At 35.0% G+C, this 19,215-nt stretch overlaps 1 protein-coding gene and 1 pseudogene across 1 annotated transcript; both read left to right on the plus strand.

Moving 5' to 3' along the window:
• Positions 1 to 5,276: 5,276 nt before the first annotated feature.
• Positions 5,277 to 11,675, plus strand: LOC108741472. The gene is made up of 2 exons (XM_018476292.2): positions 5,277 to 5,384; positions 8,692 to 11,675. Exons 1-2 carry the CDS (start codon positions 5,312 to 5,314, stop codon positions 9,252 to 9,254), a joined length of 636 nt encoding a protein of 211 aa, XP_018331794.2. The 5' UTR covers positions 5,277 to 5,311; the 3' UTR covers positions 9,255 to 11,675.
• Positions 11,676 to 14,480: 2,805 nt separating this feature from the next.
• LOC108741467 lies at positions 14,481 to 17,064 on the plus strand (annotated as a pseudogene).
• Positions 17,065 to 19,215: the final 2,151 nt, after the last annotated feature.

Genomic DNA, 19,215 nt, shown 5'->3' on the forward strand with positions numbered 1-19,215 from the left:
TTTGGTATATCACACTTCAGGATCGCGTCAAGATAGGTTCATGAGAAAGTCATCAATCTACGTATCACGTCCCCTAACGACGAGTTATGCCATTCACCATATTCTGCTTACATGCCGAGAAGCAGCAGATCCCTCGAGTACTTTGGTGGGCTACTGCCTAGAAAGGCGTCAGGTAAGGTTCATGAAAATGTCATAAATCGACGTGACTTTAACTATAACTTTTTTCCTTTAATTTTCGTAATACTCGGTTAATATTTTGCAATTCACTTCTTATCATGTCCATGACTTCAGTGATACTAAACCGAAACGGAATGATTTGAATTATTATATAAAATAAGCTAATGAGATGCTGATGCTATAGATAGCGGAGTTGGTTGCGGTTGAATTTTAAAAAGTTCCTTTTCAAGTGCTTTAACTTCAGTTCGTAGAGAATCGATGCTTGTGAATAAATCTTCTCGCATCGTTTGCATATTTTGATCTACATGATGTTTAACATCCTGTGTGCCTTTTTCACATTCAGCAATAATTTGTTGTTTTGTTGTTTTATCCTTAATATCAACATAACTTTTGTTTACGGCGTGAAAACCGGCAGTTATGCGTTTATTTTGAAAATCGAGAAAATATTCAATTTTTTCAAATTCGCTTCTTAATTTTTCATTAAAATAATTCACTAGTTCTGTTTTGTGTTGATCTAACGCATTAAGGAATACCACTTTTTTATTTTCATTTTCTCTTTCAAAATCCAATCGAATTTGTTCTTCTACCTTTTTCTCCAAATTACCTACGGCTATGGTCAGTTTAGAATCAATCATTTGCGGTACCGATTTAATAATAAGCTCAATCCTGTTCTGAACAAGTTTCAACAGGTTTTCCACATAATTTTTATTGACAGCATCACTAGGATCAACAGGTGACTTGACATTACATATTCGTCGATTTTCTATATCCAGATCACCTCCTGCGGTAAATAAAAACCCAAATCGTTTATTATTAATTCCTCCACTACCTATTGCCTCGGAATCGAGCTGTTTGGATTGTCCGAATTTGTTGACACTCATGCTAATAATGACCACTGACCTATGGATGTTTGTCATTTTATTTATGTTTCTTATACCACTACACCTGCCTCCCTTAATTCTGAAATTATTGAAACGATTTCATTGGTATGTGAATAATTTCCAGCCGCCTGTGAAGCCAAAAGTAATCGGAAACGATCAACTATCTCGTTGATGTCATCAAAATAGACATACTCTACAGGTTTTCTGTTATATGTCATATTAGTGTACATTTTATCTTCAAATCCTTCTCCACCTGGTGTAGATTTACTTCGACTTTTATTGATAATAGATTTAGGTAAATGAGATGGTGTAAGGGACTTTCCAAATAATGGTTTAATTATGTGTACATATTTAAAAGATTTCCCCTCTCTTAGTTGTTTCTTTGGATCAAAATCACGATGAAGGGCATTTGTCAATTCCAAAATCTCTTTATATTGTTTCTTGTCTTCTGATTTATATCCTGCAGGTTGTTTCTTAAATAACAGTTCATATAAACCTGGTGTTCCGCGAAACGGTTTATTTTTAATAAATATGTTACTATCTTTATCAAAGGTCATTTCACTATCTCCCATCATCCATTTTTCAAGTTGTGAGTTAAAGCTAATACCATATGTGGTGTCATATTCATTAAGATAATCTTTTAGAAATCCCTCTATGTATCCCCTAGCTAGTTGTGGATATTGTTCTAAATACTCGGCACGCACTTTTTCATCCATCATTTCCCGAAAACTTCTACGAACTTCTTCTAGTGGGGCTGTTTCCCAGTCTGTCGCTATTGGTGTTGATATCGGTGTGGATGCAGTAGCAACATTTTCAAATACTTCCTCCTCTTCTTCCTGCTCATTCCTGTCAATGTTAATGTCATCATTTTTCTTCTTTTTATTAATGTGTGATGGGAGAGAGTAGGTTGATAGTCGTTGTTTTTTTATAACTGTTGAAGGTGATGGTATTTCTTCTTTTTTAACATCTATCTGTTGTTCTGATGTTTTGTCAACTATTTTAGAAAGGGGTTCGATAACCGGTGTTAGCATTCGTTTAATAGATTGATTTTCCTGTTCCCGTCCCAATTTTAAACTTAAATACTTTTGTCTTACAGCCTTTGATAACTGTATCAGTTTTTTCTTGACTAATTTATCTGTGTTAGCCTTCATTCTTTTTATAATGCACTGTTTACAATGAAAGTGATTGATGTGAAATGATAGTTAAGATTACATCATGATGTATTTATCAAATCCATAACGATAACGACCTTTGTTTAGATCATTTTCTTTAACAATAACCAAAACTCCATATTTGTTTTGTTTCCAACAATTCATACATATATCTTTGAACTTATCGAAAGACATATCAGTATTAACATGGTCATTATATATATGCCTTAAATTTAAATCGTCTTGTTTAAATAGAATTAAAAAATTAACATTATCACGAATTAGATGCTTTGGTATGCAAGTGTACGTTTGACAGAGATAGAAACAATCAATATTCTTATGTCGAGACATACTAAAGTAATTTTTTATTTTATCCTGTTTCGAAGAGGCAATATCATCGAAAATGAAGATTGAATTTTCTCTCGCCTCTGACGTATCAATTATCGTTTCGTTATCATCATAGGGAAAATAACCTAAACCTTTAATGTTTCCCATAACCTCCTTCAATAGTTCATACTTGGGCTTATACAATGATTTTGAATAAACGTAAATATTTGCAAATCGTAAACCGTTTAAATCAAAAAGCAAACTGAACATTATATTCGTTTTACCACACCCACTCGGGCCACTTATTATCGCTCTTATTGAGTTAGGCAATAAAANGTACTGCTCCATCTGGTATAACAGATACTGTTGTATGTTTAGGTAAAGCTGAAGTATATACCGGTTTAGCAGTTGTACTTGCATTTGTTGGATTTTTTGTAGTAGATGAAGTGATAGTTGTGGGTGGTGATAGTGGATAATAACCACTACTAGAAGATTTTCCATACAACTTTTGAATTGCTTTAACATCATCTTCATACAAGTCAAAATAAAGAAGACTTGAAATATTTTGAGGTACGGAATAAAAAGGATTCATAATACTTTCATTTGCGTCAGAATGAGCAATACCCAATGTATGTCCAATTTCATGTAAAAGTACTAAATTATTATATCCACATTGTTAGCATGCGTCATAAAAGATGGATCCCAATTTTCTTCAGCATCCAAATGTATTTCTAGTTGTTTTTTATACCCTGAAGGAAAACTTGCATGAGCCAGGACCCCTCCCTCGCCATCGAAAGAAGAACATTGCATATTGACAGTTTCGCTGTAGTTATGTTTTCTTGAAAATTTACTAAGGACAATATTTGCGTTCTCTCTCTTCATTTGAAAGTTGATATTAGCATGCTTTGACCATAATGAAAATGAATGAGAATAAAACGGATGGTCTAAAACGTCTTTAAAGCATGCGATACGACGATTTATGACGTTTTCAGAAACCTATCTCTAACCGTTTCTGAGATGTCGTCCACCAAAAAACTCGAGGTAGCTACAGCCTCTATGCGTGGAAAGAAATAAAACGGATGGTCTAAAACGTCTTTAAAGACCCAATTAAATAAATGCATTAAGAAGAAGAAGAAGAATAAGAGTGGAAGAGGAGTATCTAAAATAAAACCGCGGAAGCAGGCTTTTCGTAAAGCAATAGTGAACAAAGTATCCGATATAATTAAAAAATTAAATAATACTACTGATATAAAAGCATTATCTACACACGCAGTAAAAGCGGCAAGACAGTATGTAAAAGATGCGGGAGGTCGTAAGAAAATTCGGGTACCGCGCATTATTCCAATACCAAAGACTGGAGGATTTTTACCACTGATTCCTGCAATTCTAGCAGGAATATCTGCAATTGGAGGACTTACTGGAAGTGTTGCTAATGTGGTTAAGGCAGTTAACGATGCAAAAGAAGCGAAGAAACAACTGGAAGAAGCTAAACGTCATAATCAAACAATAGAAGCCATATCTCTCGGAAAAAAAGGAAGCGGACTTTATTTAAAACCGTTTAAGTCCGGAATGGGATTGTATTTAAAAAAAAAAAACCTCCATTAATCCTTCCTGCACGTGCGCTAACCAACAACGAAGTGGATATGTTTGCTCGAAAATTAAAAATTCCTCACTTTCTTTTATTGATAATAGATTTAGGTAAATGAGATGGTGTAAGGGACTTTCCAAATAACGGTGCAAGAAAATACGAAAGCGCCGTAATCAATTTAGATAAGAGCACCAATCCAGGAACTCATTTTTGTTGTTACATAAAAAGGAATAGAAACATTAATTACTTCGATAGTTTTGGTAATCTGAAACCTCCTCCTGAACTGATAAGATATTGGCAGCAGTCATCTTCTTCAGCATCCAATCAAATTCATTATAATTTTGATTCATATCAGACATATAATACTTATAATTGTGGTCATTTATGTTTAGAATTTCTCTATAAAAATTCATACCTATAGTTATTTTCGATTAGTCATGTCACAAACGTTCACATTGATAGGTAAGAGCAGTGTTCTTTCGGTAGACTTTTATCCTCCGATAGAGTTAGATAGTCGTTATGAGTATTCAATTGCTCTTATCGGTTTTCATACATACAACAGCATTCCTAATATACAAGAGGGTGTCAACAATAAATTTTACTATTATAACAGCTCTGGTGATGAAAGCGTCATCAGTATCCCAACAGGATCTTTCGAAATTTCTGACATCGAGAATTATCTACAATTTCAAATATCACCACCACACAGTAATTTCAGCGAACGTAACAATCATCTAAGTCTAAAGCCTAATAATAATACCTTAAGATCTGAACTAAAGTGTAAATACAAAGTAAATTTTAACCACAAAGACAGTATTGGAACACTATTAGGGTTTTCTCCTGGAATTTTAAAAGAAAACGTCCTACACGAATCTGATTTACCTGTCAATATAATTCAGGTGTCAACAATACGCATCGAGTGCAACATTGTTATTGGTTCATACTGCAACGGATCACCCTGTCATACAGTATATGAATTCACACCAACAGTTGATCCAGGCTATTCAATCAATATTGAACCGAAAAACTTAACGTTTCTACCAATTGATAATCGTCGATCAATTAGTAATATTACAATAAAGGTAGTTGATCAAAATTCACAGTTAATTAACTTTCGAGNAAATGGTTGTAACGGATTTAAAAGCACTGGGATTTGGCCTCTAAACCCTGAAATATTTCCCGATTATATGTACGAACTTGCAGAGACTACAAACATACCACTGGAAGATACCTCCAATATGCAATATCATCAACAAATAGGTCCTAGTTCATACTGCAACGGATCACCCTGTCATACAGTATATGAATTCACACCAACAGTTGATCCAGGCTATTCAATCAATATTGAACGGAAAAACTTTCTACCAATTGATAATCGTCGATCAATTAGTAATATTACAATAAAGGTAGTTGATCAAAATTCACAGTTAATTAACTTTCGAGGAGAAGAAATCATTGTTCGATTGGAATTGAAGAAGCAAAATGGGTCTGCTATTTATTAACAATGAAGCAGTTACACAACCAATTAATAATTATAATAATAATAATATGGGAGAAGGTATGCATAAATCAACCGTTATTAATACTAATTATGCATTCGGTGCTAGAACACCAATTAAGACACATCGTTGGTCTCCTTCTCATCAAAAACTTTCATCAGTTAACCGAAATTTCTTAGAAAGCATAGGATTAAAAGTCAGGGAAAATGGAAAGTAAATTACAACTGTTCACCAACCCCATCTACGATGAGTCAATTACAAAAGAAGAAGTACATACGTATCCAACTGAAACAAAAGCGTACAACAACAGCGACGAATGTGAGATAAATATTAATCAACAGGATGCATTTTTAGATATGAGTGATGCTGCGTTAATTATCGATGTTACTGTTGAAATAAGTGGTGAAGCACCTCAGGCTCACATAAAATTAACTAATAACGCAGGTGCGACCTCTTTGAATATATAAGTTATGAATTAAATGGCATTGAAGTGGATAGAGTGCGCGATCCTGGTATGACAAGTACTGCGAGAGCCTTGTTATTGTACAATAGAAATCAATGTCGAGCACTTGACATTGCCAGCTGGAACTACATGGATAACATTGAAGGACAATTAATTAGTGAACAAAAGCAGCAGTTTTTATTCCGTATACCCTTGAATTTCCTTTTCGGTTTATTTAACGACTATCGAAAAGTTTTGTGTGGGCGTCATAAAATTAGATTAGTTCGTTCGCACACTGATGCCAATTGTTATAAAACAAGCAACATAGCAAAGAAATTAACCTTTTCAATTTCAAACATTGAGTTACGTGTAAAACATATATATCCAAACGATGCAGTTAAATTACGACTATTGGAACAAATAGGTCAGAATAAGCCCATAATAATACCATTTAGACGATGGGAATTGCATCAGTTACCTGCATTACGTAATACTGATAAAGATGTTTGGGTTGTTAAAACAAGTACGAGTATTGAAAGACCTCGTTATGTAATAGTTATGTTTCAAACTGAAAAACGTGATAATACGTTAAAAGATATAACAGATTTTGATAACATAAATTTAATGGATTTACGTTTATATTTAAATTCTGAATGTTATCCGTATGAGTCTCTTAAAATGGACTTTAGTAAGAACCGTTACACTGAAGCATATCAGATGTACATCGATTTCCAAAAAAGTTATTTTAATAAAATCCATCCGGAACCGTTAATCTCATATGCATTATTTAAAAATAATCCAATCTTTGTCATTGACACTACAAAACAAAATGATGCAATCAAATCATCAACCGTTGATGTAAAATTAGAATTTCAAAGTAGAGAAGTTTTTCCTCCTAATACAAAAGCATACTGCATTATTGTACACGACTGTATAGTTGAATATCTACCTCTTACAAATATCGTACGAAATTTGCTATAAATCATTAATTTATTCGCATAACTAATCAGTCTCCGCTTAGAAATCAAGATGACTGTTACCATTCTAGATGTGCAAGGGTTTCATATTGCTGAACTAAAACAATTTGTTCCAAAAGAATTATGTATATATGAGGGAGATCGTATAGCTCATTTTGTCTTCCGGTCACCATGTACAATTAGGCAGCTATCATCTGCTACTAGAAAACAAGTGCTTTGGCTAGAGAACAATCATCATGGAATTTGTTTCAATGAGGGTTATGTAAATGTAAACCAAGTAGCCAGTATTCTAAAACGATATTTATCAAATTCGCATGTAATATATGTAAAAGGACATCAAAAACACCTGTTTGTAAAAAACTATCTACCCAAAGCTAATGTAATTGATATAAATCAAATTAATAGTATGGTACCTAAATTAGAAAGGGGACCGGCTCTTTGTATGTCACACATAAATTCTAAAACTGCGATGTGTGCAATATCTAACTGTGTTCACATTCATAAACATTTATTTCTCAATAGTAATAAGGAAAATAACACAACAAAAGTAAATAACAGGAAGTCACATCCTCCTTTAACCAATTCTTATCACATTTCAATGAAAATTAACTATAGTACAAACGAGTACAAAAATAAATGTAAACAATGAATTACTCTATTTCTAATATATGTATTAAACAAATATCACTGTTTTATTTCAACCATCACCACCAAGTAATTAAAATTTTATCATTTTAATTCCACCAACGACATCTTCCATTCAAAACCGTCAACTAAACACTTATATAAAAAGAAAATGTATGTAAACAAACAGCATAATTTATTCATTTTAATACTATCAACGCCATCTAACTTCTGCGACCCAAAGTATCAACTACACCAAATAAAGAAAACTTTGAGTGTCGCGATGCGCGGCCCGCCCTCCACCACCACCATCGCCGCCGCGCAAAAAAAAATCAAAGAATCACCTTCGAAGACCTCTTCAAGCAGCACCATCACCCTCTCTCTTCATAATCAACAAACGGCCTTCTCATATGGCTGACAAAAGGGGCGTGGTCTATAAACACTTCTTCATCTTAGCACACCATCGAGCGCCGAAGAATGACCTTGAAAGACTTCTTCTTCTTCAGCCCCCCGGCCGCCATCTCTTCACACAAAACAATGCTAAGAAGTGGATGGACGTGCCATCCGCTTGTCCTACCTCAGACCCTCAACTTAGCACACCATCGGGCGCCGAAGAATGACCTTGAAAGACTTCTTCATCTTCAGCGCCCGCCCGCCCGCACGCCATCTCTTCATCGCATACCTAACACCTTCATCATCTTACCACACCATCACACGCCGAAGGATGACCTTGAGACTTCTTCAGCGCCCGCCGCCATCTCTTCACACGAAACAATGGTAAGAACTGGATGGACGTGCCATCCACTGTCGCAGCTCCGACATAGCTATACTACTAATGCTATTGGTACCTTTGTTCCGCCGATGATGATAGGCAGCTACAGTGCAAAATGGTTGTAACGGATTTAAAAGCACTGGGATTTGGCCTCTAAACCCTGAAATATTTCCCGATTATATGTACGAACTTGCAGAGACTACAAACATACCACTGGAAGATACCTCCAATATGCAATATCATCAACAAATAGGTCCTATTCCAGTTCCCATAGCAGGACCCTCCACACAACAGCTAGACGATTTAATGTCACTTCTAGGAACGAACGATTTCCAAGCTTCTGAAACTCAGCAACAAATAATCCGCTCCGTAACACCTGACAATAATGACACAACAGTTCAAACAACAGATACGTTAGCAGTGCCTATTGAAGTTATATCTCCTGTCCCAAAAGGACATTACGTAAGTGGCCAAGGCAAACGTAAGCCAAAGAAACAGCAAACCTCTTTAGTTTTGACTTCAACTCCAAATATGAAAGAAATTAAGGCAAAAAATGAGCCTAAAGCTCCTCCAGAGAAGAAGAGACGAAAGGTTATCAAAGCCATATTCCAAGAAGACAGCGAAGAAGAAAATCTGCCAAACTACGCTCAAGATGACAAGAGGATTTGCGCATTCATTAATTGCAACGACATTTATTCGCGATCAAAACTTGGAGAAGACTGGTTGTGGTGTTTAAAATGTTCGCATTGGGCCCACGCTTCTTGCGCGGATGTATCTAAACGAACCAAGCGGTTCATTTGCGAACTTTGCCTTTAATTTTATAACTTCTGCCGTGTATGTCATTTAGTCTGTATGTGGTATGCCATTTTGTCCATAGTATATGGATAAAATGGGTTTCGTTGATCTTAGTTAAATTTAAAATTATTATTTTTTCTAGTTTGTTTATCTTTTAAGTATCTATTATAATTCAAAGATATGAAACCTAAGATTACGGGTGTGCAATGTGAATGCGCTATGATTTACCATTAAAGAGTTGACCCAAAAACCAAAACTATATGTCATTTTGTACATACTTCCCCTACTCTTTTCCTTGATCAGTTTGTAAATATTTGGGAGTTGAATTTCAAGTTTCCAATATGCGTTTCATACCATTACATCGACCGTAATGTTACTACCCTTTGTTCATGATCTTGCAAGTAATAAAGATACAATTTACACCACATTAGATTGTCCATTACTTAGTGCCAAATCACATGGACAAAATTGTTACATCATTACTTTTAATCAGCCACTTTACTATAAAGCTCGCGAAATTGTAGCTGCTGCTGATGTTCAATGTGATATATCCAACGTCATTGTAAGACTAGGTGGTTTTCAAATGCTTATGTCGTTTCTTGGATCTATAGGCTATATAATGGAAGGAAATGGACTCAAATAAGCTCTTAGTGTTATTTATGCTCCAAATTTACAACTGCACTACTTCAAATTATCCCCCCCCCACTCTGCCACATTTACAGTTAACAAAAACATTAATAACGTTTACAATACAACAATTTTCGTACTTTCTCAACAAAACCCGCAAAAATTCCCATGTTAACTACCAAACCGTTTTACTCTATAAGTGAAACTGTAGGTAAGTTGTGATTTTTGTTTTAATTTTTACTTTTATTGCATGCTTATAGTTTTTGAATTTATTATAGCATCATAGATTCTCCTATTTTAAATTATGTTTTACCTTAACAGACAATAGTCAACCTCTCATGAGAGAAACACCTTTGGTTGCAGGTATCGATTTGAAAATGATAGACAAAGTTCCAGCCCGTGGTCAAACTCTTGTTAATACTGGAATTAAAATTCAACTACCGATAGGAAATAAATGCTCGACGATCTGGACTAGCCGTCGATCATTCTAAAGACATAGGAGCAGGTGTTATTAACGAAGACTACAGAGGTGTAGTTAACGTACCATTGTTGAATTATTCTAACAAAGAATTTGTAATAGAGATAGGTAATAGAATGGCTCAGTTAATTTGTGAAAAAATATCATATCCAACAATTGTTCAATGTTCATCTTTAGATAATACAAATAGGTCAAATTGTGGATTTGTATCTTCAGGGATAAAATAATACTTTTTATAAACATCTGACCCCCCCACTGCAAATCTCGCAGTACACAATCTACTGAAAGATTACTTAATACATTTCATTTAAATATGCAATATAAGACTTTATATAAACTATGTGAAATACAAGCTTATCTGTGCCGGTTGAAGAACGTGAGACTTTCGAAGACACGTACGATAAGCAGTACCGTCCAAAGCGCATGATTTAACATTTTAATAATTTTCAATTTTCTTGTATTTCTTTTTTTGTATACCATGTATATGTGTTGTTCTTTTAACCACTGATTAGATAGTAGTGGAAGCGGGAAATTACAAGAATCATTGGAAAAACAAATTGTACACAACGATGTACACCATTATAATAATGACTCAATACGAACAGAGAAAGAACAGAATACAGAAGAAGAACTAATTTTTGGAGGATTGAAACAGAAATTACCATCAGGAAGTCGAAAAGAAAATATAACTATCCACCAGTCAGATTTACAATTATTAGACAAAACAGAAAAAAATAAACTTTGTCAAGAATCGGTAGATAATTTATTGCTAGATAGCACGCAGAAAACTGTAGCTTGCGAAGAAATAAAGCAAGGAATGGTATTCGATAACAGGGAAAGGGATGTACATGAAGAAGAGAAAACTTTACCTGTCCAAAAAGATCACCAAAAATTTGTGGAAAAAGAAAGAAATTTATTTAGGGAAGAATCAGAACAAGGCATCTTATTAGACAACACGCGTCCACATAGCAGTCTGAAAAAAATAATAGTTGATCAGGAACTACAATTATTGGACAATGCTGAAAAAGAATCATACAGCGAAGATGTGACGTCAGGAAGAGAATACGTACCAGATTGATGAAAGTAATCAAGGTAAATTATACATGTTATGGACGACCCCACGTTAAGATAGGGAATATTTTTGCCTAATAATTTTATTTAATTAAACTTAAAGTTTGGCTGTAATGAGCATCAAAAATGACGAGGTGCTATAAAGATATTTCAATATATTTATTCTAATGATACGTATTAATGTTACGAAACGAAGAAATGAAAATTAGACACAATGTAACGAGAACATTTTTTAAATTTTTAAACAAATACTTTCCGCTTTTATATTTTAAGTTTGTCACCTTTTTAAAAAATAGCGTTGAAGTTGTATCAAAACAAATATTTAGTTCACTTACGTTTTCAAATAGAATATGTTAATAAAGTATTTTCAGATATGTTTGCTGATACACTACCTTTAGTGAATGATCCAATATCTGACCATGTAGTCTCCCAACCAAATCAGGAAGGTACTTAAATCATTATACTGCACAACCTTATTTACAACTAATTAAAAACGTTATTGGAGTATTAATTGTATTATAATGATGTCTTGTTTCTTTAAATTTATACATTTTTCTCTATTAGACATTGTTAATAATATCACTAATTCAAATGTTTTTAATTCAAAATGTAGGTAATAATAAAACTTGTACCTCTTTTAAGTTAATTCCATAAAGATATTTATTGTAAATTGGGTTTGTGCACGGGAAAATTGTATCGCGAGTTATTTAAAGTGTTCAAAATCATTTTCATTGACACTAGTCTATTGATATTTTATGAGAAAAAGTTTGAAGCATTTTATTTGTCTGAGCCAGAATATGTATTACAGCTAGGAATGTAAAAGCATCAGCTAATGTAGATACTGTTATCCGATCATTTGGAAACTTTGTACAAACTCCATTATCCACCATTGAAGAATTTACAAATGTGAGATAGTGGACAAAGAGAACTGCATGTCCTTATTGCTATAAAGATGTTACCCATTTTCCACGGCACTTAACACGAAATCACAAAAATGAAGGAGCAGTAAAAGAATTCAGCTCCTTACGAATAAAGGATCCCAAACGAAACGAATTATTAAAAATCATTCGCCGACAAGGTAATTTTGTTTTGAGCACTGAAAATGCTACAATTCGGCCTATTCGAAGACCACGACCAAATCAAACCAATTCTGAAAAAGACGGTAAAGTATTGAAAGATAGTTATGTCGCATGTCCGGATTGTTGCCAGACAATATTTAAGACGTCACCGAAAAAAATGCATTATTCAATCAAAAAGTCAAGTTTCTACTACAAGGGAACAACATTTATCAATTGCTCAATTATACAGCGTGTGTTCAGGGGGCAACAATGATTTTTATTCGAAGTTGCAATTTCAAAAACGGTTATGAAAGATATTCTTATATGTTGCTACGCTGAAAGCTTATTACAAAAACATAAACGTGTTCAAATTAGAAACGTCATTTCAAATAAGATGCGTGAATTGGGGAGACTACTAATGACCTTAAAGGATACCACCGGTGTAAAAACACTATTTAATGCCTTAAAACCTAATTTTTTCGATAGTTTTGTTGTGGCCACAAGAATTATTAGCGGGTATTGCGCAGAAACAAGAACTTTTAGATCACCAAGTTTAGCCCTCCATATGGGTACAACTTTAAAACAAATATGTGACATTGGTACAAAAATGATCTTAAAGCAGAGTCCACAATTTGTCTGTGATAATCCAGATAACACATTGAAAGACATTAAACAACTATGTAAGTTAATGCAAAATCATTGGAATTCAGACATATCTAGCTTGGCTTTAAAAAATTTGAATGAAAGACATTACGAAAAGCCCAAACTATTACCTCTTACCGAAGACGTAATTAAATTTCAAAAATTCGTAATGAAAGAAGCCAATGAAGCATGCCAAGCCCTAAACGACAATCGAGAAATTAGAAAATTCTACAGACGCTTAACGGAGTGTAGTTTAGGATTGGTACTGCTGCTTAATAGAAAACGTATTGGTGAAATTCAATCCTTAAAGACAAGCACATACTATCAAAAATTTTCCGAAATTCAGCAAAACGAGTTCTTAAACACATTAAGGGGTAACACCACTGTATACAGTAGAGACTCGATAATCCGGCGAACGATAATCCGGATATTTTGCTAGTCCGGATTGACGCCAAGCTTAAATTATGTACCTTGTAATCCGAATCGCATGATTCGGTAATCCGAAATTGCGGCTGTTACATACAAGGTCATCGGTTCTAACTTGTCTGATCATGTTATTTGAAAGAGATTACTCATTTATATTATGATTATTTGAAGGGCAGACGTGTTTTCTGTAGTGTGTAGTGCAGAATGGCAAAACGTAAACATATTACTTTGACAATAAAAGAAAAGGGTGAAATATTAGTCAAATTAAAATGTGGTGTTAGTGGTAAATCACTTGCCCTACAGTACGGCGTCGGATTGTCTACTATTTCCGACATAAGAAAAAATGAGGATAAAATAAGGAGGTGAGATTATTTTATTTTGAAACAATCCATTTGATAATGATATTTACTCATCAATGTTTCAGATTTATTGGAATTTGCCATTCTGGGCCAGGTTGTCGTAAAACCTTACGCCAAGCGGAATATCCGGAGATGGAAAAAGAATTGTATTCCTGGTTTACTAAACAACGAAGTAAACATATTCCTATTTCGTTTGAAATACTAGGGGCAAAAACTCGACAGCTCTACCAGTTTGTTTACTCCATAATTCATGGCAAAAAGTGACAACCAACTCTTTAGAAAAATGTTGGTACAAACTCTTATCAGGCAATTTACCCGATTATGGGCCGGATGATCTGATTCCCCTAAGCTTATTACAAAAAAAATGCAGCATGTAAGTCAAGGCTATCAAGACATTTCAAACATGCTGACACAAATTGATGGCGAGGTTCATACAAATGTTGAACTGAATCAATGGGTGGAAAATGCAGAAAACCTCATAGAGGATGACGATCTTGAATATGACGCTATAGACGATATAGACGAAGGGACCGGCGATAAAGAAGATATCCAGCCAANCGAAGCGGACGGTTGAATGGCAGTGAAGGTGAAAGTGTGAATTTCTCATGGTACCGTCAGGAATCGAAGAAACTATATGGCAATTCACGGATAGGCTTTTGCGGAATCGTAGACGTCAAAAACAGGAATAGATTCAGCAATCGAATGAAGCATATGGACATAAAATTTCACTTATCCAAACACAGGGATCCTTACCAAAACGTAAAGTCCAGGGATACTTTAGCTAGTGAATATGTAAACAAAATTAATAATATCCTAAGTATAGTTAGGAGCCAGGCTATTGATAACTTAACACACCACTGTATATTTTTCAAAAAATCGATTTTTTTTTTAGGTTTAAAAAATAGTTTGAACATTTTAGAATATGGGAAAAAATATTTCATATCTCAAAGAATTTTTTTTCCTTGTAATTTCGAGCTCTTCCCCAAGCGCGTCGGACTGCTCCGAAATGATACCTGCGTCAGATGAATACCCGCTGGGAAGGTACAGCCTAACGTCTTACCTTTTGATTTCCATCTTCTCAAATACACTGACAGATGTCATTGTCATGTCATAAAGCATTTATAATGACAGGTATAATTCATTAGTATAGAGTCAACTCGTGTACAAAAAGGACATAATTTCGTCGCTTGAAATTACGATTTTTGTGTGTAGTGCTGATTTTTAACAATTTATTTGTAATCGAACAAATTATTTGTTTATTTGCTTATAAGTTACAATGAGTAATGCAAAAGTATATCAGGGCAAGAAAGGTACGAAAATATCGTATCCAACGCGGCGTCGTAGCAACGTGTCATCGAGACGACCGTTGAATAGATATGAGACTGAGAGTGATCCGACAGGAGTCAGTGCTTCTGCGAAGAAATTAAAATTCAGTGATGAAGAATTCGATATTAATTATGATTTAAGCTACAGAATTATAAATTTTTTTGCCGTTTTCTCTGCCATTTCACAACACGTGAAGTGTAAAACGTGTGATTCAGACATCACGTTTCACGAAAGAAGTCCTCGGGGCTTAGGCTTCAAAATAGTTATCGTTTGTCCGAACTGTCCTGATGTTGTTATTCCAAGTAGCAAATTCATACGAAATGCATATGAAATTAATCGTCGAATCGTGTTGGCAATGCGACTACTGGGAATAGGACTGAATGGAATAATAAAATTTTGTGCTTTTATGGAATTGCCGCGACCGATATTCCAATCTTTTTACGACAAACTAGTGGATATCATCTCGATCGCAACAACAACCGTACGAGAGGGCAGTATGAAGAAAGCAGCGCAAGAAGAGAAAGAGAAAAGTGAAAAAAATGGACAACTTGAAGGGACAACTGTTTCCGGTGATGGCTCGTGGAGGAAACGCGGATTTTCATCGCTTTTTGGAATCACCTCATTGATTGGCTGGCGTACAGGCAAAATCGTCGATGTTGAAGTGAAGTCAAAGTACTGTAAGTCTTGTGAGCACTGGAAGAATAAATTAGAAACAAGTAAGTATGAAGAATGGTACAAAACACACGTCGATGAATGTCAAGCAAATCATGAAGGCTCAGCTGGTAAAATGGAGGTAGACTCTGTCGTAGAGATGTTCCAACGCTCCGAAACTTTACACCATCTCAAATATGCAAATTATATCGGTGATGGTGATAGCAAAACTTTCAAAGGAATAATGGATAAAAATCCGTACGAAAACTTTGAAGTACAAAAGAAAGAGTGCATTGATCATGTACAAAAGAGAATGGGCACTCGATTGAGAAATCTGAAGAAAAAAGTTAAAGGCCTCGGAGGAAAAGGTAAATTAACTGCCAAATTAATTGATCAATTAACTATTTATTATGGCCTGGCTATACGTCGGAATCCGGATTCCTTGGAAAATATGAAAAATGAAATCTGGGCAACCTTATTTCATAAGTTGTCAACCGACGAAAATCCGCAGCACGAGAAATGCTCCGAGTCTTGGTGTAACTGGAAGAAAGCGCAAGCGGCGAATTCCTTGGACACCTTCCATCATAACCCGCCGCTTCCTGAGGAAGTTTTTGTAGCCATCAAACCGATTTATGAAGAGTTGAGCCGAGATGAGTTGCTAAACCGTTGCTTAGGAGGCTACACGCAAAATAGCAACGAAAGTTTTAATGCTACTGTTTGGAATTTGGCTCCAAAATCTTATTTCATCTGATATTGCGGTGTGTAATTTCAACGATGGACTCAGTAATATTCTACAAATTATGAAACTTTTGGAGATGGACGTTGGCGTCCAATCATACAATTTTTGCCTTGAAGCTGATGCTAAACGGGTTGCGCACGCTGAGCGGTCTTTGACAGATAAGGCAAAAGAAGCACGCTCTAATACAAAATCATCAAGAAAAGAGGAAGAGGAAGAAAATTTGAATATAGAAGGGCAGCTGTATGGTCTTGGGATAGCAGATTAATGGTAAAAAGAAGTTAATCATTCGAATTTTTCATTTTTTCATGTCCATAATGCATCTCAAAACTTTAAATGCGTTTTTCTCAAAACACGATTTTTGAAAACGGCACGCATCATAACTCCAGCAATTTTCATTTTTTTCATGTGAATTTTTTACAATATTTTAAAAATACGATTTTGAAGAGAAATACGTAGGGGAGGCTATAGACGATATAGACGAAGGGACCGGCGATAAAGAAGATATCCAGCCAAAAAAATCAAGCACGAGGATGCAGTAAAATATTTTACATTGGGATTGCAATGGGCTGAAGAAAATAATCTTGGCATTGGAGATATTCTTGCACTAAAAAATATACAAGAGAAAGCTGTTGTTAAGCATTTTTCAACTGTTGCACTTAGAAAACAGAGTAAAATNACCAACTGTTTACATCAATAAAGATAAGGTAATTGTAGTTCTGAAAGTTCCATTGGTAGTACCCAATTCATTCCACTTGTATAAAATATATCCATATCCAGTATTCGACCCTTGTTCCAACCTTTATAAATCATCTTACCCTCAAACACATACATGGCTATTGAACTAAAAGGGAACACATGGGTTGCAATCTCCCGACTCGATAAGTGTGGCTTTATCGACAAAATATGGATCTGTAAAGATGTTACGAGCAAAGGCTGGTCAAGTTCAGGTCAGTGCGAAGCCCAAGCCTTTGGATCTACCACGCTGCCCAAATCATGTAAGATCATCAAACTTCAATTGCAAGAAGAATTATTACAGAAGGTACATGACAATCTTTGGCTATTCTACTCGACGATGAATGGGAGTATAACTACGAAATGCCCAGGACAGAGGATGTCCAAACAACCGCTAATCGCCACTGCCTTCATCGAATTGGAAGCAAAATGAGTTGGATTTCTTAATAATGAATTAAAAATTTCAGCTTAGCAAGATAGAACATCTAACATCACCATCAATGTCGCGCTGTCGTTTAGACTGTTGTCAGGAAGACACTGCACACGTACACGATTTAAACATGGAACCGATATATATGGGAACCCTCAAACATTATATCTTACAATTAGATTTGGAACGGGAAAACTTACAAACAACACTTCTCTAATAGTATCGACGATCAATTAAATAAACCAATAATCCAATTGAGAGGAAACTGGCTTTATACCATGTTACCAATCCTTGGTGTCATATTGGTGACCATTCTCGCCTGCTGGTGCTGCTGTCCAAATTGCTTGAAGATGTTCACCCCATGGAAAAGATGTAGAGCTATGGGAACCCATTTGCCCTGTCTTCAAATAATAAATTGCAACGATTACACCCAAAGATCGAGTGAAGAAAGCCGGCTTATGAATGCTTCCACCCCAGGATAGTGTATCACGACACACCAACGGCCCCCGAAACCGGAACAAAAGAAATGCCACCAGTTTTGACCGATGTAAAACACCACCTTCTCGAATTAAGTAAAGACATTATATTATTACCTGAATTAACGAATAAACGATTTCAAAAACCGTAGATTTAAGATATGTATCGATAGGAGTTGTTTTATTTTAGACTAAGATGAACTAAATAATCAACTAGTAAATAATTATTTCATGAAAATAATAATTATCTAAGAGGGAAGGTGTTATGTATGTAACTAAAATGTAATATCATCAAATTCACTATTTTGTTAATTGCCATACAAACATCATACCGTAGCTAGTATAAAATAATAAGTTAGTTAGTCAAGTTCTGACAATAAAGTACAACGAAGTAATCGTTCAGATAAAGCTACGAGTTCATCCGCTAAAAGGGAACGAATCTAGAACTAAATAATTGTTACGTGTGTGTCAACAAAGTTCTTTTGTTTAAAAAAGTTTTAATCTTCCACGTAACACATCCCAATTTAATTACTAAAAGTACCCTATTACAACTTCAACACAAAGCTGCCATATTTTTTACTTTAAAAACTGTATTAACATTGGCATTAACCCTACAGTGGTCGCGCGGATGACACTTGTCATCCACCACTTTTAATTTGCTGATAGAGTTGGTATAGGTTTAGGTGGGGAACTGTGGTTCCCAATAGCTGCTTATTATGTATACGCATGTGGTATGAACGAGTAGTTTTGAATTGATTTTTAGTANATAGTTACGACCGTCTTCTCTTTATTTCAGTTTGAATCGTATCTTGGTAAACTACGGACGTACAATTTCAAAAACTATGGCTGATTTGTGTTTTCTATGTAATAAGTCAGATTCGGGAGGTGAATCGCTTACTGAAGTAGTGCGCGGTATGAAATCTCTACGAACTGCAAGTGTCGAACGAAACGACGGAAAAATTGATTA

The sequence above is a fragment of the Agrilus planipennis genome, unplaced genomic scaffold (genome assembly GCF_000699045.2).
Source record: "Agrilus planipennis isolate EAB-ADULT unplaced genomic scaffold, Apla_2.0 scaffold308, whole genome shotgun sequence".
NCBI lineage: Eukaryota > Metazoa > Arthropoda > Insecta > Coleoptera > Buprestidae > Agrilus > Agrilus planipennis.